At 42.1% G+C, this 27510-nt stretch overlaps 1 protein-coding gene across 1 annotated transcript; it reads right to left on the reverse strand.

Annotated features, from left to right (window-relative positions):
- Positions 1-8393: 8393 nt before the first annotated feature.
- Positions 8394-18879, reverse strand: NPTX2 (neuronal pentraxin 2). Its single transcript, XM_017813608.1, has 5 exons — positions 18433-18879; positions 16872-17088; positions 13264-13508; positions 11381-11560; positions 8394-10028 (listed from the first exon to the last, which is right to left on the reverse strand). Exons 1-5 carry the CDS (start codon positions 18877-18879, stop codon positions 9801-9803), a joined length of 1317 nt encoding a protein of 438 aa, XP_017669097.1. The 3' UTR covers positions 8394-9800.
- Between the last annotated feature and the right edge of the window lie 8631 nt (positions 18880-27510).

Here is a 27510-nt window from a genome sequence, read left to right on the forward strand (position 1 = left end):
AATATAGAGCAAACTGGAGTTCAGTGGTTCTATTCAAGTACTTTTCATCTCTTAAGGGACCGTTTCAGAAGCACAGCTGAACTCAGAGACATGGGCTTTGATTTCTTTCCCCCACCCTTCCAATTCAGAAAATAATTTAAATTCCACAAGTGCCAAATTGACCTTGCATTCTCCTCTGCTTGCCTGCTAATTAGAGTTTAACAAGTGGTACTTCCAGCCCTTCATAGCTCATCCAGAACAGAAAGTGATGCAAATGTGAACTGATGGGATCAGAGAGCTTTACCCTACCATCAATTTCTACATAAATCCAGATGGGGCATCAACAGGAATTCTGCAGACAGGGGATGGCCCAAAGCCAAGATGAAAGCAGCACTAATAAATCTTACTGTGGTCATGTTGCTCTGTTACACTTCTATTCTTTTTGAGGTTTAAAACATTACAGCAATTCCCATCTGGGGCAGGGCCCAGAATGTAATTTCATTCTCTTCTAATACTTTCAACTGACAGGGCTGTCAACAGTCAGTGAAACCAGCGTAGATTCAGTGAGCCAGGAACAGTCACATCTTCAGACAAACCACGCATTAGCAAATACAATATACTTAGCATAGTTTTTAATTAAATAAACTTGCAGTTGTCACTTAAGCATTGATAATTCAACACAGTACAGTGATTTTTCTAGGAAGCAAGCAAGGCTCTCTAAAAATCTCCCACCAGCCTTGATTTTCTGCTCCAGCCTGATTTTCAAAGTCCTACTTGGAATTCGCTCTCTTTGTTATACAATATCCTTGTAGACTGTTGTTATAGGTATACTTTGATTAAACAAAGATTTATGAGCTTTTGTTTTGAATTTGTATTTTTCAAAGCCAAAGAGCATAAAGAAATGTTTTAATAATGTCTGAAATGCTGCTCAGAATACATTCAAATAACAAGGAGCTCGTGTAACTAGATTTGTGCCGTGCACTATTACAACAGCATTGCTAATCCAAGAAGATGCAGAGGTATCAAAGGGATGCCAAGGAAATGCCACAGCAATGTTTCAGAATCAAGTAGTCTCTGTCAGCTCTTCAGGACACAGAATTTACAAACAATCATCATCAACTGCCTTTTATGCTTAGCAGGGAAAGGAGAAGGCAGTGGAACGGTTTTCTGTGAGTTCTTCCCACATAAACAAGTCCTTACTGGAAGTTAAAAAAAACTGGGATGCAATATGTTTTGTGTTGCATAGACTCCAGTGAACAGGGGCACTATATCCAAAGCCCTTCAAAGCCAGTGGATGGCTCCCAAAGCTTTAGCAGATTCCTGATCCTCCCATCATACAGTCAGTTCCCTGCCTTTCTAAACTGTACCACACGTCCATTAAAAAGCAGCAGGAACCAGCAGAGAAGAATCATTTCTCAAGACCACTAAAAACCCAGAAACAGCTGAAGAGTCTTTATTGGTATCATATCCCCAGAAGTGCACAAGAACCATTTGCAAGTCTGACATGGGTTTCTACAGTAACATACTTTCACCTTGGCATTTAATTCCGACTGCTCTTGAGCCCTCCTGTCTGCATCTGGAAAAACTGATGATTGTCTTTCCGGCAACAGAAAGGGGGTTGATACACACACCCCTAAGGGGACAGGAGAACAAAAACAAGCCTGCCTAAGCCAATTGGTGCAGTCCAGCCTCCCAAAATACAAACCTGACTTTTAGCCAAAGTCCAAGGGGAAGATGGTTTTTCCATCTCTGCAATGATCACGATACAGAGACATTATTTCCAGTGTCCACTGCTGAATTCAGAGACAACTTTCCCCTTGCCACACTTTTTGAAATGGTCACGGTTTCCTTCCCCTTCTCCCCTCAAGTAGTTTATGCTGTTTCACCCTCCTCCCTGTCTTTCTTCAAGTGCAAGAAATTTGCTACAATGAGCAGGGAAAAATGACTACGTAAAGAGAACTGCTGCTTCTTAGCTCAATGAACGCCATTGAAATTTGCATCCTTCAATGGAAAAATAAATATATGAATGATCAGCCTTTGAATTTAAGCACCATATGGAAAACCAGGACACAATCCAAAAGATATTAGTAAGATTCTGCTATTACCTATTACAATGAAGGTAGGTTATTTTTATTTTTAGTCCCCATTCTCAGCTGCCAGAAACTTGCCCCAAGGGCTGGTGAGGAGGGAAGAGAATGAGGAGACAAAGCAACCCCCAACACAAGCCACTTACCAAAGATTCACTCAGCAAATGTCAAACAACACCTAGTTTCCTACAGAAACCATGAAGATAATATTTCAATTAAAACAATAAACCCTCCACCTTCTTTCGTTTTCTGAAATGGGTTGATATAAACTCTCATCTACAACATTTTTGCAGTATCAGAAAAGGGACCTGCTCATTTGGCAGTGATATTTATTGTGCTCAGCAAATGCTACACATTCCCCTCTTTAACACATATAACCCATCTCTAAAAACTTGTCTTCTCGCTGGGTCCTCAAAATTACTGAAGGAAAATACAGAAAAAGAGAAAATTAAATAAAGACATAACAGACTCCAGTGATTCACAGTAACCCACTCCAGCTTGTGTTTTTAAAAATAGCTTTAAAGTCACACTAGACTTTTTTGTTTCATTTTTACCAGCCTGCTCAGACTTGTCTCAGTTTCCTGTTCTTCTCCCATTCAAGTCTATGGGAATTTTGCCTTCAGTGTAATCAGAGGAGGAAATTCAGTCATATTCATTTCTCCAGTGTGAAGTAACCACAAAGGCATTAAAAGGCACAGCCTAGTGCAGGCATCACTACACATCTCTAAAGTTATCCTTTTTCAGACTCTGCCTGTGGTGCAGTACAGAACAGATCTCATTGGATTTCTGGGACCTAAACAACCCCACTTGCCAGTTCAGCTCAGATTTGAACAGGATTGGAAGATTAAAATCACAGCTACAGCCCTCAACAAGTCACCCTTGCAGCACCCTGTACCTCCACCCCCCTGTAAATGCCAGCCCATCTCCAGCAGTGAGCAGCTGACACCTCATCCCTGAACCATCAGATGGCAACCCGAGGTCTAAGAATCACGTGTCAGCCCCTTCCCCTTCCCAAGGGTTGTCAAATGTGGCCCTTGGCTGTTTGCAGAGGTGTCTTGCTGTGGCAGTGACCTGCAGCCAGCCCTCGCCGGGGCTGTGCTCGCTGCTGGTGACGTAGCTGAGGAACCCTGTGCTCCTCAACAGGCTGCTCTGCTCTGTGCATCCTCCCTCCACAAAGCCCTGCCAGCCTCCAGGCAATTCCCAGAACAAATAGGCTGGTTTCTATTTTCAGCAGGAGCCCCTGTCATTGCTTGGACTCACGTCAAGACAATGTTTTTCTTATGTTTTTTTCCAAATCCCGAGCGTAGGGAAAAAAGAAAGACATTATCCTCTGTGCAATTTGTTCAAACTGATGTGCCAGGTCTTAAATTAACAAGCAAGAGCTGCATTCTGTCCCAAATACTTTGTGTAAAGCTCTTCCAAGCTGACCTGTGCAGTCAGTGGTGCCTGAGTAACCATAGCAGCATATTTGAACAATGCCAAATACTTTTGAACAGACACTGGAGCTGCTGATGGACGTGAGAAGGGAGGTGGATCTGCTGCTCACCGAGACCAAAACGAGAGTAACAACGGGCAGCAAGAGTGCTGGTGCAGCCTCACAATTAATATGACAGCACAGCTATATACAAGGAAAACTGGGACCAAACCAGCTCTGGAAGCCTCCTGCATTGTCTGGATACCTGTGCCCATCATAGTTACCCAACCAGCCAGGTCTGATCACTCCCTTGAAAAGCCTTGGAGGTTCCAGTTTTCCACTTGACAAGAGCCCCCATCAGGCCAGAAGTTCAAAGCACATACTGACAGCTGTTTTCCAGTTACATCAAATTATACTTGATGCAGAGAGGTGTTTACCTCCTGCAATTATCTGTGGAGCTGGAAGTATTTCCAAGACCTTAGAAGCCTTGAAAAAGCTAATTAGTGCACTGCCATAAATAATTTGATCTCTTAGGAGGATACATACTCTCTACACAGCAAATAACAGCTTCCTTTAATGGAAAAAAAAAAAAAAAGAGGATGATTTGCCAATGCATATCTGTATTTTACTACAGGTGTTTATCAACCATTTATAATTTGCCATAAAGAAAGCAGAAAAGTGAAAAAAAAAAAAAAACAAACACAAAAAAACCCAACAGGAAACCTTGGCCTAAAACATAGCACATTCCTGTGAGCTACACCTTCCCTGGAAAGCAAATCTAGGTCTGCCCTGTTTTGTCAGACATAAATATCTCCTGCAGGGAAATCTCATATGAAATTAAAAGTCATGGCAGATCACTTCTCCCAGACCCTTTTGTCATTGCAGAGATAGAATAAAGCTGCACAGGGCAATCTCCTCCCAGCTCTGCATCAGGGAGGAGGCATCTGCCTGCTCTGTGCCCTCTGAAATGAGAGGAAAACCAATTGCTGCTTCATGGAGAAAAAACAGCTTTGTCTGGTACCACAGCAGGATGGCACGTCAGGTGTTCCACTGTAAATAAACAGTGAACACCCAGTAAAATATAAAATTTTTAAAAAAGGAAAGTTATAAATCACCTGCTTAGCTAGTGTTGCTACCTAGAAGTTTTAACATACTGTTTTAATACATGAAGTTGCCCTTTAAAGAGGTTTCCTTTTGTCCAGTGAGGTCAGGAGAGTAATTTCTTGTGGCAGAGATAAGGCTGGGTGATGAACTCTGTTACAGTAGCATAAGGATTTTAAGTTACCCATAAGCTGGTTTAAGTGTTTTGAAAGATATAAAGTCAAAGAGCATCTAGTACCTTAAAAACCACCTAAATCCTCCTAAGAAATAGTCCTTCAATTACTTCTCTGAATACTTATTCTTAAAAAGCACTCCAGGACTGCTGCTGGGAACAGCTTGGTGATCTGAAAACCAGGGCAAACCTCTTGCAAAAGTCTTCCAGCACAGAAGAACAGCACACACGGTGCCACAGAGGCTCCAGACTGCCCTGGGCGAGGTGAGCTCTGCCCCTGGGAGTCAGTACAAGCTGACTGGGAGTGAGGAAACAAGTGGGCACCACAGACACAAGTGCTCAGCATCCCTCAGGTGGCAGGAGCCCCTGGGAACAGCTTTGCCAGGAGCTGAACGGCTCTGACACACACATGTGCTGGGAGCCAGCCCAGGTGAAACCCCAGAGCATCTCTAATAAATAAAACAATTTCTCTCAGTGGCACCAAGACATCAGAAAACTTCTGTATTCGAAGCTTTGCCAAAACATGAGCCCTGCCCTCCTGTGGAGAAAGAAATGCACCTTTGAACTCCTTGTGCAAATTTATACTTTTCTAAGCACAGCCTTTTAGAAACAGCTATAGCCAGGGGTGCAATTAATTCAGTTCTTTCCAGAAGATTTTTAGCTCTGTAAAACTCATGTATTATTAAAACATCCCAGCTAAACCCTGAACATTATCAAGGTCCCACTTCTTCTCTGTGAAGGGAAGAAAAAAAGACATTTGGGTGAAAGATCTATGGAAAAATCCCACAACACCTTCAAACCCCCCAGATTCCCTGGCTACCAACAGAGACCTTTCCTTTCTGGAGTGAGTTTGGCAGTACCTGATCTCTCCATCAGCAGGGCCCTTGCTACGCCCAGCTTCAGATTCCTACAGCAGCATCGAGGGATCATCATCTGTGGCAGAAGCCTCAGCCCGGATATTTTCTCCTGTACCTGCAGGATTCAGGACCCCTCAAGGATGATGCAATAGAAGCCTGATCTTCCCTCCCAATCTGGATAACTAAAATCAGCTGGATGAAGAATCCTTACACATAGAGTCAGGTGCCAGCAGCAAACAAGAAATAAATCTAATCTGTAGTTACATAAACATTTTTTTAGAGCAAATATTACTCTGATTTAGAAAGTGCCAGCTTTAAACACCTAATATAACACAGCAGCTTCACAACTGGCCTGCATTTCACCTTTAGGGAAGGCCTGAGGGAAATCTGGTCTCTGAAGCAAAACAGAATCAGCTTCTCCCTAGCAGCCTCATGTACTCAAACACCAGAAAAGCGTGTGTAAAAATGAGGATAGAGCTTTGCTGCTAAGAATTTCTGTAGCCTTCTTTGTATTTCTGAGAGCTAAATTCACAGTTTAATGAGCAAGCACTGCCCAGCCAAAAGCCACCTGGATCAGGGAGTAAGTCTCCCACTCCCAGGGGATCCCAGAGGCAGAGATGGTCCTTCACCTCACCAACACTTGGCTCAGCAAGTGTGGAGCTGGAGCCTTCAAACAAATACCAAACATATGAGATTATCTACATTTTCTGGTGACCAGCCAGTTAGTCAAAAAAACCCTTGTCTTTGAAGAAATATAACCTGGATTTACACACACTGAATGCTCCATTTGTGGCTGCCAATGCATCGAGTACATACAAAGAGAATATTGCAATACAGAAACTGCCTGAACAGCACCCACAGCCAAGCCAAGTCCCCTGCACACCTGCTCAGCCACAGCTCCCAAGGGTTGGCTTGTTGGGATCACTGATGCTGCTTTTAGAAGTCCCAGCTCTGCCTGGTTTTAAACAGAAACACACTTTCCAGAAATCTGCATTACTGCATGTTCCAAGTGCTGTAGCTGTCACTCAGCTTTCCAGAAGTTATTACTTCTGTGTATTCAGAGCAGTTTGGGAACTGAAGGTTGTGTTGTCACTTCCACACTTCATAAACAGTATAGATGCTGGAATGTGGTAATATTTACTCCTGTTTTGCCATCTGCTTATATATGCACATAAAACATGTGACTCCCAGAGCGTGGAACAGCAGAGTAACAGCGTTTCCATTGCAAGATAAAGGCACAAATATCAATACACATCTTTTCTTATTAATGAAAAAGGTGTTACTGCACAAAAGAAAGAAAATATATATGTAGTAAAAATCAATGAAAGAAATCCTTTTCAATGGAATACATACTCCTTAGCTTTGACTTTTTCTAAAGAGTCAATGTCAAAAAAAAACTATACTCAAAACCCCCCCCAAAACCTCTACCATCTGGATTATTTACTGAGTAAAAACCAAACCAGAGGGTTAAATTGTTAATCTTTAGAAGAACCATCCCATCTCTAGATCAGGTTGCAACAGGACAAATGTCCCCAAAGACCCTTTCACCCGAGCACCGTGCCATACCTTTTAGTATTATTTCCACATTGAAGAGTTCTGTTGTTCCTCCTTCGTGCAGCCCGATGAGAACTCGAGGAAGAAAGCAGCCAGCCCTCAACAGCCCCAGCCAAACAACAGCCCCAGCCCAGGTGTTCCCACTGCACAACACAAAGCAAGTACAGCCCCCACCGTTTAAACCTTCCCATGCAGGTGGGGCTCCTCACTCAGGTGCTCATTGTTAAAGTGAGTGCTAAAGACAGACCCAAAACTAGGGGGGAGGGGGGTTCATAACTCTCTAAATAAAGATTAACATGGCTAATAGAAGTGTGAAGACTCTCTGCTTCCCTCAACCAACCAATGAATCCAAACACTGAGTGTTTAAAATGACTGACCCTGTCCACACACAGGCTCTCGGAGGTACAGCCCTTATGACACAGAGTCTTTTGATATCAAGTGGGTTTTGTGATTGTTTTGGGTTTTGTTTTTCCTTAGGGTAGGGAAAGCATGTTGTAGGTTGGGGGTGCAGCATGTGTGTCTACTTTAAAGCCAGTCAGAATGGGAACATTTGAAACCAAGTTGTGTAATGTTTCATAAAAATCTCAAAAACTCTCCCTGGCCAGAGAAAGAGGTCAGAGCTGGATAAACATTCCTGTCCTACCTGATTTTTCTCTTACAGAGGACACCTCACTTGTTAGTTCACCAGGCAGATAACTGGAGTTTGCTGTCAGACCCCATGGACACAACCCTCTCCAGCCAGCACAGGTATAGGGCCTCTGCTCTCCCACTGCAACATCATTTGTGCTGAACAGATCTTTTCTCACTGGTTTGGGACACTTGTGTTGCCTACAACCAGTACTTTCAGCCAGGAGGGATCACTTCCAGTTTCTCACAACTGTAAAAATGAATATGAACCTGCATTCTCTATCCCATCCTACTCCAGTGGAGCTGCTGGATCCCAGGGTGGAGACCAGGGCCTGGGAGAGGGCAGCAGGAGGAGGCAGAGCTCAGCTGGAGCCTCAGGCACCCACCACATCCAAATGGAGAGACCTTCTCCCCAGCTAAGGTTCCACACAACTGAGTCCCCCCTCCTTTGAGTGAAGATTGAGATTTAAGGAATTCAGGGAATAATGAAAACTTCTTACAAGTCTGTACTTCTACCAGTCTAGGGAGACAGTAGCCAAACTCAGAGCAGCTGCAAAAGAGAATATTCAGTGTCTTACGTGACTATAAAGGAATTAAGAGACTCATTTTACAGTGCATTTTAATTAAAAGTTCATTATAAGAATTTTCTTTTAAGAACAGCATACTACATATTCATGGAAATATGTAACTTTACCCTACAAATGGGACTGTCACCATATTATTCTTACAATTCAAACATATGAAAAATAAAATATGATATTTAGCTTTATAAATTCCCCCTCCCCCCCTTTAAATTCTTTTTCTTTAAATAACAAAAGTATTAACTCTTTCCCAGTACAGTGCATTTGCTATCTGCGAGCCACAAACCAAGTAGTCACATCAATGCCAAGGAAACAGCAACATTGTTTGCAAAATATTGAGAGAAAATGATAAAAAAAATACAGTAGTCAGCCCAGTGCTTACAGAAGAGACAGTCAACAAGAATTGAAAAAGCAGCACATTTTCATATTACATAGGACCATCATAATGACATATAAACCAGTGCATTAGACTTATGCTGGAAAAATATGTAGCAATTCTCAGCAAGCAGAAACTGAACTTTGGCACTTGCTCATAAAAAGGCCTTTCAAAGCAAAACAAAACAGAAATTCACTTAATCACAGCTTGTATATTTAAAAAAATAAAGACATTGACTAAAGCAAGAGAAACAATAGAGAAAAGTTTACAAGCCAGGTCACTAGGAAGTCAGTACATTCAGCCTACAGAAAATACAAGTACAATCTTTCATCCATCCATCTACACTGGGATCCTGGCTGGCAAAGGACAGGCTTTGGGACAGAACCTCACCTGAAGCATCTCTACTTCAATGGAGCTGTGCTGATTAAACAGCCCTTTCTTCACACTGAACTGGTACAACGTGTCTCAAATACATCCCCTCTTTGTCATAAAATAAGGATTTTTAATCTGCAAATTAAAAAGCAAGAGCCTTGCACTCAGACAGTGGCTGTTCTGCTCTACCCACAGTTGCACCATAACCACTGCAGTGTAAGGATTAAGTGATTTCTTTTAAAAAGGGCTAAAAAAGAATGGCTTTGATTCAAAGGGGAGACAATAGACTGGAAGGAAGGATTCACACTTAGCCTGTTAGTCCTGGTGCCCTGACAGCACCTCCCGTTCTCAGGAGTACTACAGTGAACATGTGCAGGGCTCTTCTCCCTCCCCGCAGAACTCACCGACTAAGCTTGGGCCCAAACAAAAGGCTGTGCAGGCCAAAGCATATTTTTGGATCAGGCCATAGGAAAGCCAGGGCTGCTCTAGTCAAGAAGTGCTCCTTTCATAGTCAGGCTCAACCCTGAACTAGCAGCTCTCTTTGCACTGAGGCAGTTTACTCAATGTTTTATTCTTTTGAGGAGTTAAGATCAGGGAAGGGCAGAGAGAAAAACAAGTGCTTGAGATTGCACAGAAGATTGTCCTACTAAAGGGGGCACTTGAATGGGAAATAATCACAGCTATAAATCTAGCAGACGCTCTTCACAAGTCTCCACAGGCCATTTAGTAGCACCTCCAAACACATCAACGTTGTTATCGACCCAGGGGATGATGTTGCCAGGCATGTTGATGGAGCAGTTAGCAATATTCATGATGTCTTCAGCTTTTAAGACCCTGTCCCATATATTGAACTGGCTCATCTCCCCAACGAAGGCTTGAGTTGCATCAAATCTTCCTCCCACTGTGTCCTTTAGGCACACAAGAGTTAGGATTAGATGAGAAGGTTATTTCGGCATTTTCTTCAAGTTTGAAGTCCCTCCCCACCCAGACACACTGCTAGAAGGAGGTGCAGAGTTAGGTCACAGAGATGAACAAATTCAAGCTTCTAGAAGAGCTACATTGAACAAGACATTCTATGGAACAGTTACAAGCTCCAATCTGAATTATGTCAAAACAACTGAAGGCAATCAGTGGTGACTGCACAACATCCCAAAAGGGCTACACATAACCAACCCTGCCCCTGGGCAGTAGAGCTGGAAGGCAGCTTTAAATATTGAGGCTGATTTAGGAGATATTATGCAAGCAAGGACAACTTCAGCAAGAACTGCATAGATGTGTCAGATTACACCAAAAACTTCATGGCTATAAGTGTAACCACAGCCCTTGAACAATTGGCTACAGGGACTGTGCAAGGGGATCTCTGGATCTAAATACACAGGCTTAGGCTGGTTGTACCAAATGAGTAACTCCAACTACCACTGGACAAGCCTAGAAGTGTTTGCTTGCTCCATCCACTACTCAAGGACAGAAATCACACGTTTTTGTGATCACACTAACACGGAACTGATAGCACAGGACAGAACCAGGCACAGTGCAGGCAAATGGCAGGAGAGTTAGAGAAAACCTGCCAGACACTTTGTACGAGCTGGAGCATCTGCTGTGCAGAGTGGGTTAGGATACTGAACTTACCATCATTTATGCCATGGGTAAGTATCTACTGAAATAAATATCAAGACAAAACTCACTTCTCTTTGCCCCATTGCAAACCCAGGAATCCTGAAGAAAGGCTATTTCTTGCTATTCATTATAATATTTTTTTTTTGGTATATGTATAATATAGGTAGAGAAAAACCATGAAGCCAAGAGCCACACAATTCATAGAAAATTGTTTACCAAGTGTTAACGAGAAAAGCAAGATTCAAAATCCTTTGGGTTTTTTCCATATTCAAAAGGACTTGACCTCATAATATTTTCTGTTGGCAGTACTAATATTCAAACTTTATTAGCATTTGCATTAGGAGAGTTATTTACCCACACCTTTAATGAGAAACCAAATGTCTGATTTTGAGTTTGTCTCTGACTTCAGGCTCATTTTTAAAGTAAACATCAAATTCTGAATGGCTGACAGTCTCCACTTCTCTAAAAATTTGTTACATACTTGAAAGCCTGCAGAGTTCACCCTCACAGACACTTCCCTTGGTTTCAGTCTTTTTGATACTGTATCTACAGCAGGGCCAAGTGTTTAACAGAGAAATTCTGTTTGTTTGGGGAGTTTTGATTTTATTTTTCTTTAAACCCTGGAACACTGTCACTCACTCACCTGTTCCTGACCCAGGATCAAGACACCTCCAGGTTTAATTGGATGCCAAGGAGCAAGATTCTCCCCGGTGCCAAGCTTCTCTCCATCCTGGAAAGCCTCCCACATTCCATCTCTGGTTGTCCAAGTTATGCAGATATGATGCCATTTTCCATCACTAATGAAGAGAGGGAGCTGGGCAACCTACAAAAAACAGAGTAAACATGTGGCAAACCAAGTCTACCAATTCAAGCCCAACATCTAAAAAGGGACAGAATTATCTCTGTCCTCAGATGCAAAAACTTCAGTGGCAAAAGTTACTCCACATCTTCCTACTTTGTCCCAGATCTCCTGTGTTCAGGAACACAGCCATGCTTTTTATTGTAGATGTGAGCCTGTGATTCATCTAAAATTAAATGACACAAGACCAGAGTCTAAGCTGCTACCACATAATCATAAAATGCTTTAGGTTAGAAAATCCCTCAAAGATCCCCAAGTCCAACAGTTAACCCAGCACTGCCAAGGCCACCACTAAACCCCATCCCCAAGTGCCACATCTACATGTCTTTTAAATACCTCCTGGGATAGTGGCTCCACCACTGCCCTGGGTAGCCTGTGCCAATGCCTGACAACCCTTTTGGTGAAGAAATTTCTCTGAATATTCAATCTAAACCTGCAGCCATTTCCTCTTGTCCTGTTGCTTGTTACTTGGGAAAACAGACCAACCCCCATCCTACACATTAATCTGTGGCATTTGTTGTTTAAATCTCAGTGCTCAGTCATTACTTTCCATCCAGTGCTCATGTTAATTTTTCTCTCAAATTCTGGAGGCTGCCAACACCATTTGTAGTAACTCTGACAAAGGGATCTGCCTGCTCTCGTTAAACTTGTGGGAACTGTTACATAGGGCTCACAACAAGGAGGAATTATGCTCCTTTAGGAATTTGATCTGAAAACTTACTCATCAACATAAAGACACAAATGCAATGGGCTATGGAGCAGTTGTGATGTGTGAGGAAAAAAAGCCTCACAGAATATTAATAGTACCAGCATAATATTGAAGAGAAAAAGTTATTGCTAAAGACAAGCAGACTCAAGTTTCCTTCTATTCCACAAACCATTAAAAATAATTGGCTTATTGATTTGTGAGGATGATGGGATTGTTAAAAGCCCTTAACTGGCCATATGACAAACCACCTGAGTTGTGCTGTACACCTGTAAACACCTGATCCCTCAGAGAGCAGTGAGTTACTAGGAAACCTAACTGAAGGTGTGGAGAAAGTAAGGATCTATAATCTGCTTTAATGCCAAGTTTCTATGGGTCTTGTTTTCTTCAAGTCTCCTTCTGCAGCTTGTCAAAAACCATCAGTGGTATGAAGTAGAGACAATTGCTGGTTTTTGTACAAAAAGTCTGAAAACATTGTATTTAAACTGGTATTCAGTCACTAGGCATAACAACAGCAGACACAAAAGCTGCCTTTTGCTCTCTGTCTTCTGCAAAATTCATTTTAACATATGTAACTTCTGCAATTAGAAATTCTACAATTACTATTAGAAATACTGCAACTGACTTAGATCTCACAGCTCTTGCAATAGTGTGGCTTCAAATATGGTTTCTGCTTCATAAAACCAAAAACAAAGACAAGATCTGCTAGTAAATTCAGACAACACACCTGAGTGTGTGTGCACACCTAGATGTGATGCTGCTTTGTCACACCACACAAATATTTGTACCATTTGACCTCTTTTTTTATGAACTTGCAATGAGTAAATGAACAACAGACAGACAGACATTGCAATCTCAAAGGCTTCTCTCAGAGAGAAGGAAAGAGTTAGTAGAGAGGAACCGAGGAGTCAGGCCTTATTCTGGTTGTGTGGACAGTAAAGAAGATTTAGTTAATTCTCACCTTATCATTAATTAGCAATTCAATTGGATTATTCCCCCATTCTATGAGGACAATTTCATTAGCTTGCCCAGGAACAGCATATGAGAATGGAGTGCCAATTCCAGGAGAAGCACTTGATCTCAGCCACAAGCACACAGTGAAAGCGTAGAGCTCTGGCAGCGTCTTCTTGATCTTCCCATACAAGTAGTTTGTGCGGAGAGGAAGGGAGACCTTGAATTCATCAGGTGACTTAAATGCACTGTTACCTGGAATCACATTGAGGAAGAAAAACCTTTAACATTAAGCTAAACAATGTATCTGTAATTCAGGTCAAGACACCATTTAATTTATATTGAGAATCCTTGGAACTTCAAGCACCTTAGAGAGGTACAGAAAAAATGTACCGGAGTAGTATTGCTGAATGTTGATTTTGCAGCACATAAAAACACAGTTAGATTTTATCCACACCATGCTAATTATTTGGTTTATTTATCCTGCTCACTTAGAGCAAGAGAATATATGGCAGTCAATCCTCATCACCTAGTTCATGGCTGGAGGCCTGCCTATTTCAAGCAATTCAAATTGGTTTAAAAGATATTTACTCTTACTAAAACGGATCATCTATGCTCATTATTAAAGCATCACAGTACTTCAAAACCAGCATTTCTTTTCCTACTACTGCTACACAAGCAGCAAGGAGCAGCATCCCCATTTTAAGATCTCAGAGTGACACTCATTTTGAGTGGCCAATCTGAAAAAGCGACATAGTCCAGAAAGCAGCTAAATTCAGTAGAACTGATTTCTGTCCCATCAATTAATCAGGACAAGATCTGAACAGTTCAAAGTGACCTGAATTAAAGATGCAATATCAAGTTATGAACTATTAAAATATTAAACATTTGATTTAATATAAAAGCAGAAATTAGTATTTAGCTTTTTCTAAAAGACGTGATAAAAACCAGTGAGATATTCCAGACCTCCTTATGAAATTGAGAACCACTGAGACCAAAACTTTCTGAAGTTGCAATACTCTGTATCATGCAGTTTGTGTATAGTTCTGATGTAGTCACCTACAAGTAATTTTCTAGAATGAAGTATTAAGAAATAAAACCCACAAGTCCCGCAGTAATGTCACCCTTTTTAGCAACCTGTTCTTCTGAGCTCCACTCATTTCCTTCACTCACATTCCTGAAACAAATTCAGTCCCCTTGCCAAACTTCACACACTAATCCAAATGAAGAGCTGTTGTTACAAAAGCTTTCCACAATTCTCATATGGATTTTTTAAACCATTGGCATTCTCTCAGTTCCCATTCTCAGAAGCAACTGAAGTGTTTTGGCTGCATTTTTCCCAGAATGAGGGGGTGGGAGAAGAATGAGTTTTCTCTTTTGCTTGCATCTGTCTTGAAGACTTGCAGAGCAAACCCTGAAATATTCTAAATTCTAAGCAAAAAAAAGACCATTGTCTTAGGGCTAATGCTGAGCAACCTCCACTAGGCTGGTACACCAATCTCTCATAGAAAAATAGAAACATACTCCATTAAGAGCATTAGTTGCTCTATGAAAAAACCTTCAGAAAGCAATAATGGGTTGAAAAAGAACAAACAAAATTCAGCTTTTTTTGTGTGTATTTCAGTTTGTTCTCATGACTTGAAAGCCTCCATAACTCAAAATGATAACAAGGTCCTCATGATGTGGGCAATGGACACATGCACAGAAGAAGACAATCCTTTTCCTAAGGAATCTCTATTTTTGGACTAGATGGGCAAGAAATACTGTTATTCCCTTTTAGAGATGGACAAAATAGGTTTAGACATAATGACCTGTTCCTGTGTCCAGCAAAGCCAGGAATCACTTTGAACTCCAGGCACTACTAGGTGCAAGATTATTTCTCCTACATCATCTACTGCTCTCAATGGAGAAAACTGGTGAAGGAATGACCAGGAGACTTTGGGAATCACAACAGTTGTACAAGCTTCAAACTCTTCTGCCCCACTGGTAACTAAAACAGCTGTCACAATTAGAGATAAAGAAATCCAAAGTTCATAGTTTCACCTCATAAGGTTAGGTTTTTTTCTCAATTTATTTAGTCTGGGGACAATGAGGAACTTATGACACTCTAGTTAGTTGTCAGGAAGAGATGCTGAACAATACTGCATTTTAAAGAAATGCACAATAGAAATACTATTTTCAAAAGAGGTCATATGAAATATTGCCTGTATTTAATCCATAATAAAAGTAAATTCTTGGATCATTATTACCTTCACTTTGATTTGACAAAGGAACCAGAACAGTTAAGCTGCACAGTAATAGAAAGCAAATTACACAACTAAAAGAAAGACTGTCTTGGTCCTGTCCCAAATTCTTCACTTCCCTGGAGACTTAAGACAGCCCTCACCCCCCACACAAAAAATAAAGGTGGGAACAGGCTATTTTTAGCTTGACTAAATTACACATTCTTGTTCTCCCACCACTCCCTTTCTCTTTCTGATGACTTGTTGTTATGAGTCACATCTTTCAGAAACAGGGAATATACTTGACACATGAGACATTAACAGGCCACTGATTCTTCATAACCTTAGTTGCAGGTTATGCTTTATCTCGGCTCTCAGGAAATACTAAAAGACAGAGCCAGTAGAAGATCTCTTCTTGTTTCTTCCCTTTTCCCCTCCTTCACACTTTTTAAATGAAACAAGAATAGATACAATATTACACAAATGGCTCCATTAGGCTGCATTTTTAAATTCATGACATAGGTATGTTTATACCATTTTGAAAGCATGTCCATTAGGCTGCTTTTAAGCAGAGAGCTATTCACCTTGGAAAATCATTTAGGGATGGGGTAGGGATATTTACTGGCACTCTAATCCTGCACAGTCCACTCTATTAATGTACACAGCCAATACAGACAGTTCTGTGCTTTAGCTCCCTTCCACAGGCATTTGTGATTCAAATAAACAGACTCTACTCAAGCATAGAGATCTCTGTAATAATTAACCCAAATACCAGAGTGAATGAGTAGGATTACGAGAGTGTCCCCCAGTGGACCGTGTGTAATCTACTGCAAACTCCAAAGGCTGCAAGCTTAGGATAGGGCACAATTCGAGTATCTGCAGTTACCCCAAGTCATAACCAGCAACTAAAGGAGAGACCACCAACAATACTTCCAAAAGCAGCAGGAAACGATTCCGGTATAAAATGTCATTCATTACATCAAAGGCAGTTGTGCTAATTAAATTGAGCCTATACGATTTTCAGTCCAAATAAAGAAAGGCAGCTCTATTTAGATGCTTGACATTACATAGCTATTTACACTCATGTCATGTCATACTTCTTATTTCCACTTGCCTCCCTATAGATCTTTCCATCCCACAAACACTAAGAGTTTCATCTTAACCACCCACACATGCCAAATTAAGAGACAGGAAGCCAAAGCCATGCAACAGCCTGTCAAGCAAGAAGCCTGCGACAAAAGAAGAAGAGAATGCAAGTATTTGCACTGTCACCCACTATTCAGTCCAGCACCTTAATGTCTTTCCCTCAAGGCCCACATTCAGTCTACTGCACTGGAAGGAGGGAGTAAACAAAATTAATCAGCATGGGGGAGTGTTTAAATTCTGGGCAGATTACCTTTTTCTAATTCAGACACTCTTTCTAGCAGCGCATTCAGGGCTGACTCTGTCTTCTGCCGATGGGCTGATGTCTCGTTATGGAGCAAAGACTTCTCATCCTCCAGCTCGGCCACTTTGCTCAGCAGTTGGCGTTCCAGGTCTCCAAGCCTCCGCTGGAGCATCTCCCGGAGGTCACTCGGCAGTGCAGCATAGGACACGTTGGCTCGGAGTTGGTGCTTTAGGGGAAAGGAGAAGAAAAAAAATTATTGTCATTTCTGACAGAGAAACTGTGAAATGCAGATATGCTCCCGACTCAAAGGGAAGAAAGCAAGACCGTGGAGCTCTCCAGCAAGTACAAAAGAGGCATTGCTTTTTAGCACTTGTCATGTTCAGTGCTTTTATCAGCACTGTAGCTAAACAGGTCCTGAAACAAAAGGGCACTTTTGTTAGAGGCTTCCAGCACTTCATACAAAGGAGCCTTCATACATTTAAGTTCAATAAAATCAATGTAGGGAGCAGGTCTGATGCACTTCCATTTGTATGTGTACATGTGGCACATCAGTCAATTTTTGCTTTACTTACTGTAAGTGACATAGCCAACACAAGTAAAGAGAAAAACTATCACGTCTTTTTAAATAAAAAATTAATCTACTTTGAAAGCAAATTCACCAAATCAAAGTCTCCTCAGTTTGGTTTGTACAGCAAAGAAGTCAGATGCTTTTTAGATCAACTGTAAGTATTAACCAGTGAAAGTATTTTTATTAAAACTGAAAAAAAGGCACCTCATGCTCTCTCAAATAACACTGGTATTTTAAGGACAAGAAGAAACCAATGGTTCCACCTACCATGTTATTCTAGCAGAGCTTTTCTTCTACAACCCTAAAAAGAATGCTTAGGAAAGCAATAGTAACAAAAGGACGGTATACTACCAGATCATTCAAAACTACTTGCAAAGCAGCCCAGTCCTCACAGAACAGGCTTTAGGAAGTTACCACCTGCACATCACCACTGACTATTTGGAGGGCAGCAGGAGGACACGAGTGTAGCTTTCAGGGTGTGAAAAGCAAAACAACATCCGGCACAAATCCTGTGGGAATTATCTGTATAAAACATTTCCATGAATGCCACTCAAAATATGGTCGCTGTCCAAAGGCTCATGGAAATCACTTATCGGTGGGCTTGGACCAAATTCTCTTTTTGTCCAGGAGTGTACAGAATCAGGTTCTTTTTATTCTATGTCAGCTCTAAATACATCATCTTATCTGCACAATCTGCCCAACACAATCTCCTCATCTCCGCTGCTCTGTTCAGCACCATATGCTGAGTTCTTACTGCCCAAGGCGTCAGCTTTGTACCTCAAACCCCAATGAAGTCACATCCCCAGAAAGAGAGATTTAGACATATTAATACAGAAACTAAGCTGTGATAAGCAGGGAAACCATAATCTCCCCCCACGCAGTGGGAGAGCACGTTCAAGAGGAGCCCTTTAGGTTCTTTACCACTACAGAGAGCAGATAAATAACCAGAAGAACATGACAAGCAGCCACCGCCAGACGTGAAGAGGCTTTGCCCGGCCCTACCTCCAGGCTCTCCAGCCGGTCCTTCAGGGTCTGCATGGTGCGGCTCAGCTGGTCGATGACCTGCGCCGGGTCCCGCGGCAGGTCGCCCATCGTGTCCTTGCCCTTGCCCACCTCGTTCTTCCACGCGGACTTGCCGTCGGCGCCCTCGCAGCGGCTGAGCTTGCCGGTGAGCTCCCGGATGGCCTCCCGCTGGCTCCCGATGGTCTCCTTCTGCTGCAGGACGGTCTCCCGCAGCTGCAGCACCGTGGCTTTGAGCTCCTCCTCGGGGGGCAGCGCGCCGCCCTGCATGGGCACGGGGGGCAGCGGGCAGCCCGCGCCCGCCGCGTCCAGCGGCAGCGACGTGCACACGAAGCGGCTGCCGGGGGGGCTCTCCTGCTCGCCGGCCGGCGACCCCCGCCCGCCCGCCGCCGCTACGGCGAGCAGGAGCCCGGCGGCCACGAGCAGCATCGCTGCTGGCGAGCGGGGCGGCGGCCGAGCGGCGGTGGCAGGAGCGGGTCCCGCCGCCCCGTCCGGTCCGTCCCGTCCCGCTCCCTCACACGCCGCTCACGCGCCCGCCGCCGAGCCGCCGTTTTTATGGGTAGCTCGCGCGAGGGGGGCGGGGCCCGGCTCGCGCCGCCAGCGCTGGTTGGCTGCGGGCGGCGATGACGCGCGCGGGGGCGGGGCCGGGGGCGCTGGCCCGGGGGCGACCCGGGATCGGCGGGACCTGGGAGCGCCGGGATGGGCCATGTCCGGTCCGGCTGGGCCAGTGCCGCCTGGAGCGTCTCCCCGTGCCCAGCCTGATCCTCTCTGGCTCCTGCTGACACCGGTTCTACCTTGTTCTCGCACCACGCAGCGCCCGGTGGTCTCTGCTGGGTCCACTCCAGCTCGTCGATGTCTTTCTTGTATTGAAGAGGTCAAAACTGGACGCGGAATCTCCATGTAGTCCGGACAGTGCCGAGCAGAGGGATCGTCGCTTCCCCTGCACCGACTGGCTGCACTCGCCTGGGATACGGCCCGGAGCATCTCTTTGCCATCACAAAAACGGGATCAGTTCAAGCTACACATCGGCGTTCACGCTTATGATGGAGGGGAAAGGGACAGGGATGTCTTAAGAAGCATCATCAGAAAATTCTGCAGAGTACCATAAAACTACTGTTGGACCATAAGACGTTTTAGCTATATTGTTTGTGGCATCTAATATTTTCAATGCTGATCAATTTATTTACTTGAATTACTTTCGCTTTATTTACTTGAGTTACTTTCACTCTAAATTTATAATCTGTGAAGGCTCATATCTTTTTCCAAGCGCCATAAAAACATCAACGGAACAGTTCTTGCAAACTTCTTATATATTAATTTCTTCTTAGATGTGCAATGAAAACTCTTACCTCCACTGGAAAAAGCAAAGAAACAATTTCCTCATGCATCAGCAGAGGCTGCTCTTAGGACTCCCAAACCTTTGAGTAGAAGTTCAGATTTTTAGAAAGTTTATATATGGAAATGACATTTTATCATACGATAGTAGCTCTTACAGTGAAACACATAACTTTAAAAATAATTATGAATAAAAATAAGGAGTAGAGAATATGTAATTGAAGATAATTTTAGCTTTTTTTCGGTTAGCATGAGGATTGTTTCGTTACAGAAGGAGTTAGCAATCTTCCAGGAGTGTGCACTGCAGGAATAGTTAAATCTGATTGCTTCATGAAGTCCAGTTTGTTTGTTCAAGTCCTCCAGCAATGTCCTGTTTGAAGTCACACTACTCAAAGCCAACTGCAGCCACTGTTAAGCCGCACAAGTGAGATGCAGCTCCCATTGCTTCTTCAGGGGGAGAGAACCCCGAGGGCGGGCGGAGTTCAAAAGGCGACTGGAAGCTCCGATTTCTGTCTGAACTCCCTTTGTCTGGAAACCAGACCTCAGGAGACTCTGCTGCTTCCTGGCTGAACGAAAACGTACCCACTCAAGTACGGAGGCTGTGACTAATGCCTGCTTAGACATTTCACTCCCATGGAAATCAGGATCATATCCGGCTTAACCGCTTTGCTGATTAAGATCCTGGAGGCTGCAATGAGGAGGACCATGCCAGCACATGAGCCACGTCTCACCTGTCAACAGAGGTCCACAGAAGTCTGAGAAATATTAAAGCTTATACAGAGTAATGGACCAGAATTTTTGCTGTACATGTAAGATTCATCAGTCACATCTCTATCGCATTACAGCTCATTTCTCCCAAATTTCATGTGAAGTGGTTTGAAAAAAATAATAAAATAATCGTAAAATGCTGGATTTACGTGTCATTAAGGCCCTCCGCACTACTGTAGGACAATAGAAGTCTATTGCTTTTGTACAGCTTGATTCCATCCTCTATAATATGGATTGTGATGGTACCCTGTGAAGATAACCTCACATTACTTCAAAATAAACTTCAAAATTCTGATCTGGATTTTAAAACCCACTTAACAAGTCAGAGCTGTTCCTAAATAGATTTTGATTCAATGCATGACAGTGATAAAGGCATTGCTTCCTTTTAAATTCAAGCAATGTATAGCTTCAAGGTTTTCCTTAATTATAGATAGATTTTTGTCATGATCTGTTATTCAGGCAAGCTGAGAAGTAATACAAGCAGCAGCAAGCAATAAACATCTGACTTCCAGAGTTCTGTAACATATATGGTGGTAAATTGCTCATGACAACAAAAGTATTGTCCTTTATTACTATACTGTTTCTTCTTGACAGGGGCAGTCAGTAAAACAGGAAAGAATCCCCACAAAGACACTCAGAAACGTCAGTTATCACACAAAAAAAAATGGGGTATAAACGTGGAGGACATGGAGAAAGGCTTCCTGACACCCTCAATGTTTTGCTAGGGTACTTCAGTGATTTCACAATTAAAAGGAGGTGATTGTCCTGCTCTGCTCTGCACAGGTGGGGCCTCTCCTCCAGTGCTGTGTGCTGGTTTGGGCACCACAAGGTAGGAAAGACATTGAGGTGTTAGAGAGGGTCCAAAGGAGGGCCATGAAGATGGGGAAGGACCTTAAGGGGAAACCCTGAGAGGAGCAGCTGAGGGCACTCGGTGTGTTCATCTGGAGGAGACTGAGGAGAGGCCTCACTGCAGGTACAACTTCCTCGGGAGGGGCAGAGGAGGGGCAGGGACTGAGCTCTGCTCTGTGGGGACCAGGGACAGGACTCAAGGGAATGGCCTGGAGTTGCATCCGGGCAGGTTTAGGTCGGATATTAGAAAAAGGATCTTCCCCCAGAGGGTGGTTGGGCACTGACCAGGCTCCCCAAGGAAGGGGTCAGAGCACCAAGGCTGACAGAGCTCAAGTGTTTGGGCAACAATCTCAAGTCCATGGTGGGATTCTTGGGGCTGCCCTCTGCAGGGCCAGGAGTTGGACTTTGATGATCCCTCTGGGTCTCCTCCAGATCAGGACATTCTATGATTCTATGAACCCAAACAACATGAATTACCCTGCTCTACCCCACTTACAGACTCTGAGACCTAAATTTAATGCATGTAATAATTTATTGAAACACTTTTGGTGACTGTAGGCAGTGTTTTTTCATGTTGAAGGCCATATAACTCTTAATTTGAGTGACTGGCATGCAGCAGTACATTATCATAAATAATAAATCATTAAAATTTTGAGAAAGTCTATCATTTTTACATCAATATGTCACATGTTAAGGCATAAGCAAGCTGAATACTTGATCACTCAAGATGTTTTAAAAAGGAGGGGTTTTTTCCTTATGACCAAGATGAACAGCTCATAGGCACTGAGATATTTCACTGTAGCATAAAAGTGAGTTGGGGTAGAGGGGGAAGCACAGAGAGTACAGACAACTCACCGTTGCATTTGAGAGGTTTTTAAAACTTCCTGGCTCTGTGGCTGTCAGGCAGCCTAGTGTGTCAGCAGCCCACAGAATGGATTTTTAATTTTTAATTTGGCTTTGACAGTTTCTAGTGCCTTCAAAAAGGCTTTCTTCTCTTTGGAAACAGCATTTGCATGCTCACTGCTGCCTGCGTTTGATGGGTAACTGTGGTATCTAACCGAATTTCAATGCCTGTGTTCTCGATGAGACAAAGGTTTTGTGTTTAGGATGAAGGTCTGGAATTCAGGAGATCTGCCATAAAACTTTGCTAACACGCATCTGTCTGGCCACTATCACTAGAAGATAGTGCAAGACTAGAAGTCTTGCAAACTCTTCTAATTAAATTAGGAAACTGTGCCTCATTTTTGAGCACATGAAAGGCAGTGTAGAAGTGACTTGAGACGAAAGATTGGCGCCTTATTTTCTTGACTCTTCAGGTTTGCTCCACTCATTATCCACATACTCAGTGAAACATTGGTCTAATTATCTGAAAGGCCCAACTTAACTCAGACCTAGAGAAACAGGTGTAGATCCTTTTTATAGGTGACTTAGAACTTCAGGTCTTATTGTAATGGAAGTTAAGCATTTAACTGCCTCGAGAAATTTCCAAAGGTGCCAGCTGTCCAGCTCTGTCAGAAAGCAGGGATATTTGAAAAAAAAATCTCTAATTTCTCTACATCTCTCTAGCATTTCTCATATTATAAACTCACACCAGGCAGAAGTTGTATGTCTGTGTATCACAATGGCACTTGATGCTTACTATTTGTGTTTATATACACTAGGTATATAATCTAGGTTATACGAGATTATTTAATCCATTTGCTTCCAAGAAAATGCTACTTGGGCTGCCATTTACAACATCCAGAAGTTAGAAAAATAAATATATAGTTTGAGTAATTCCTTAAGTATCACTGTCAAAAGCCCACCAATTTCACTTCCATCATAACAATTTTGGCTATTTACTATATAACTATTTAGCCATTTACTCTATTAACTATAAAACTATTCACCAACAATGAAGCCTGAAATGATGAATTTTGTTTAGTATCCTTCTTAATATGTTTCCTGAAGTAATCAGATATGATCTGACTCTTTATTTATTGATGTCTACTACTTCTGACTGTATAAAAGTCTTCTGGCTATTGATTAGAGATGTGCCACATAACTGAACTCCAAAATTTTTAAGCCTGTTCCAAGAAACTCAGTGTCTGGCAAGTAATAATACCAGGAAATTTAGGGGGGGAGAGAGGTAATTAACCAGTTACAGGAAAAGAAATATGAAACTTGGGTTTGCCTTCAGAAGTTAAAAGTCACAGCATCCAGGGATATTGTAGCATGAGGATTTTGTTCAACATACTTTAGGTGTGCTTAATATTCTTGTCTTATATAGTTTTTATGGATAAAATACAGATAGAATATTAGAAGAAGCCAATCATTAAGAGATATACTCCCTTTTCCTAGGCTGGTCTATGAAAATCATAAATGAAAAATGTATTCCCTTTTAAGTCAATAGGAATTTTGCCATTGATCTGAATAAATTCAGGATTTCACTAGATCATTTAAATGATACATCACTTTTCTGAGAATCATTAATTTGGATGATCTTCCTTCCAGCAGAAGGAAGACAGAACTTGCTGTAGAGGTACTCACTGTAAAAACTAACTTTGTCAGAGAGAGTCACTGCAGGAACTTTCAAAGAACATCAGACACTTAAAAGAGAGCTCACTGCCTCCAGCGTTCCCATATGCTGCTGGTGAACACAGGACAGGAACAGGCGATTTTTTGGGAATACACACAAGCTGTCTGTCACCATGACACTAATCACCAACCAGAGACACAGCAGGGCAGCCACTGCAGGACCTGTTCCCTTCCTGGCATTCTACAGACATTTAGCCCAAAATGCCAGGCTTAGAAATGCATTTTAGAAGTGCAATAGGTTAGTTGTATGGAGAACAAACCCTGAGAGCTTCACATTTATTACTCAATTATTATTAACACATATCTCCCGGAAACTGTGTGAATTTTGGCCAATTCCAAGAGCAAGACAAATCACAGAATTTGGCTAGGGTTATGCAAAATATATGTCAACATATTATGAAGTCAGCATATATATAAAATATATTGCACTTAAAATAAAGTATATTGCTTTTACTTTTTCGGATCTGGATATTTATTGCTCAAGTTGCTTTTCAGACTTCTAAGCCCACTTAGATTTGGTGTCTTTGAAAAAGTAAGATGCTACTGTGAAAAGACCTAATATCACACTTCTTTCTGTGGCACGTGAGATGCATTTCCTCTCTGCAGACTCCATTAGCACCACTTCCCACATGGACCAAAATTCTCAGTGCAGGAGCTGAAATGCATTAAACTCCATTGCAGGTGTCTCAGTGTTTTGCACAGAAGCAGGATAAAGCACCTCCTGCTATATCTCCAAATACTGAAGTATGCATAATTATTACAGTCCAACTTGGCCTTTTCATGGTTTTCTGGAGTCAATAAGCTTTTTGGGATCCCTTGAAATCCTTCCAGTCCTACAAACTTTAAAGTCCAATAGCAGGTGAATAATTTCCCTGTTGCTGGCCAGGAAATTGTGTCCCTTGACCAGATAGTTCACTGTCGTGATAGTATTGGCAAGTTCCTTTTTCTTTCCATGACAGTTGCATGAACCACAAATACATGTTTGTCTCAGTCATTCATATCTCTGCACATGTGTACAAAATGCACACTCACACTCACAGACATACATCAAATTAACTATATTTTTGAAGATACCCCACCAAAAATACACAGTTGGATCTAGTGGTAGAATTTACAGAATAGAATGTTATGTACCCACTTTGTGACAAAGAAAGAGAGAAAAGAATACATGAGAGATTAGAAATCCAGGACAAAAGGCAGAACATCTTTCAGTGCCTTTCCATTACAGAGCATTACTATAGAAGCAGCTCTGTCTTTCATGTCAGTGAGGTGGTTTCTCAATTCTGTCTGGAGCAGAGCGATGACCTTGAGTTCTCCCACCGGGGATTTCCCTTCTCCTTTCACTATTTTTGTGTCTCACCCTGTGACTGACAATTAGAAACGCTGTTATGTCTTGACCCATATGACATGTGAAATGCCAAAGCACCAGGTGTTCTGGGATGATGTAAAGTCACCTCAATGGGTTTCATCTCAAGTTCTAATGAGTGTGACAACATAACGATCCATGGAGAGGCTCTGTAGAGTTCTGGGAGGCCAAGGGAAAAAAAAAAAGTCGTTGTCTGGGGAGGTAGTTTTTGCAAGAAACTAGAATGCACAGAGATGGAAGAAGACTGACACGGAAATGACAAAATAAAGAATTTGGAGATTAATTTATTTACACCAGCAGTTAGATTGGGAGGTGTTTGGGCTTTCCTGTAATCAATAGCAGCTCCACTATTGACCCCTGTAGGGCATTTCATCCCCTGGCTCTGGGAAAGGTTATTTGCACTAAGAGGTACTTGTGGGTGAGGAGAGTAAATCAGCCCAAATCTTTTTAGATTTTAACTGTCAAAAATGCATTTACTTGTCATTGTACTAATTCCATCTGGCCAGGCTGCAATCATACTTTAAGCAGCATAGAACTAAATCATCTTATTTGATTTTAATGCTCATAACAGATTTACCTTACCCTTCCTGCTGCTTGCCCAGTTCCATTGTTATCTTTTCACCCTTTAAGATGACAAGATCTTGGGGGAAGTGACTGGCTATTTTCTATGTGTTTTGTAGTACTCACCTAACTCCCCATTGACATAATATTCAAATATATTGAAGTGATATTACTCCCATCTATATTTTCATTGTCTAATATCTGAATTCACTGGTAATTTTACATTTAATTGCTGTGTTCAGTATCTTTTATATGGTATGCCATCATGAAATGATCTCACAGACTAAATTTCTTTCTTTGCAGACTGATGGATATTCATCAGAAAACATATACCAAAATAGCAGTAATGCAGTCTTAAAATTTTCAGTCCTTTGCATTTAAATGCTTAGCAATATTTTAGGTATTATTAAATGAATGGCATTAAATTAATTCATTTGTGAAACGAATCTCACTTCAATGTTTTTGTTCTTGTCAAAAATGTGCAGTTGCAAATTAGATTTCATTTTCAAATAGAATGGAAAATGCTTTGCCTATAAATCCTTAAAGTTCAGCCTGTGAAAAATATGGTGGACTATGAAAGAGCATGTTCTACATCCGTGCTGTGCCTCAGCCAGTCTGAACAAAGGTCTAATGAGTCTCTGAACAGTGTGAAAAATATCACTGATTGTCTGAGTAGCTGACTGTAGGGCAGGCAAAAATCCTATTTGTCTAGATTTGATTGAAACTTGAGTTAACTGTCAGTGCCCACACAAACTGGAAAGATAGGATTAAAGGCCGGAGAGACATTAACAGGAGAAACGTTGTACATCTGCTTTGGCAGATGATTTTTGCACTTCACAGGTTTAACTAAAGATCACTTTTGCAGCAGTCCTTACAGAGCGAAACCCCTTCCAAGTGAAATGATTAAAAAACAACTGAGGATTAAAGGAGCAAAATCTAAGCTCTCGTAAAACTACCCCAGATGTCAATAGTAATATAAGCAAAGATAAAGGAGAGCACTTACATTCAAATTTTCAGGATGATTAGGTGTCCGTACATTAAAATCCAATCAGATTGTACAATGCTAAGGGCCTTAGTCATCTTTTTTTTTTCCTTGAATCATTAAGCAGATACCAAACCAATTTTTATTTGTGATTATGGGAGTACAATAATACTTTATAGTCTGTGAAAATTGCAAAGGTGGAACTGAATCACCTTAGTTCTTTCTGCTTGTAACATGACTTCAGCCACATTCCTGCCAAAAATTATGATTTGAACTTACCCAGCCCACGTGAGCTGATGCATGGGGCTGTTTTAGTCTGGATCAATGGCAAATAATTCAATACAGAGCCACTGAGCTACCACAGCCAAATTAGTCAAGGGATTTCTTTTCTGTTGTTTGATCTGATAACAGGCTTAGTGTCAGTGCTGCTCGAGGAAATGCTCCAGATCCGAATGTGTAAGTTCTGATCCTGATCCTGGGTTGTGTTCCCAAAGCCCACACTCAGTCAGAGCAACAGGAACAGAGTATGAAGCTCTTTGAGCTGAGAAGTCAAAGGCATCAGGCACAGTAGTGGCCACCAGTTACAGATGGGCCTGACTTGATGTCCCATCACCTTGCTGTG

Source organism: Lepidothrix coronata, unplaced genomic scaffold, assembly GCF_001604755.1.
Source record: "Lepidothrix coronata isolate B3197 unplaced genomic scaffold, Lepidothrix_coronata-1.0 Scaffold41, whole genome shotgun sequence".
Taxonomy (NCBI): Eukaryota; Metazoa; Chordata; class Aves; order Passeriformes; family Pipridae; genus Lepidothrix; species Lepidothrix coronata.

Bases quoted from the DNA above. Each gene is read 5' to 3' on its own strand.
- NPTX2 (XM_017813608.1), bottom strand. From the start codon at position 18,879: ATGCTGCTCGTGGCCGCCGGGCTCCTGCTCGCCGTAGCGGCGGCGGGC. The intron at 11,561-13,263 runs GTGAGAATTAAC...TGTTTTTTGTAG, and splicing joins AATTGCTAATTAATGATAAG to GTTGCCCAGCTCCCTCTCTT. The intron at 10,029-11,380 runs GTGAGTGAGTGA...GTGTGCCTAAAG, and splicing joins TGATCCTGGGTCAGGAACAG to GACACAGTGGGAGGAAGATT.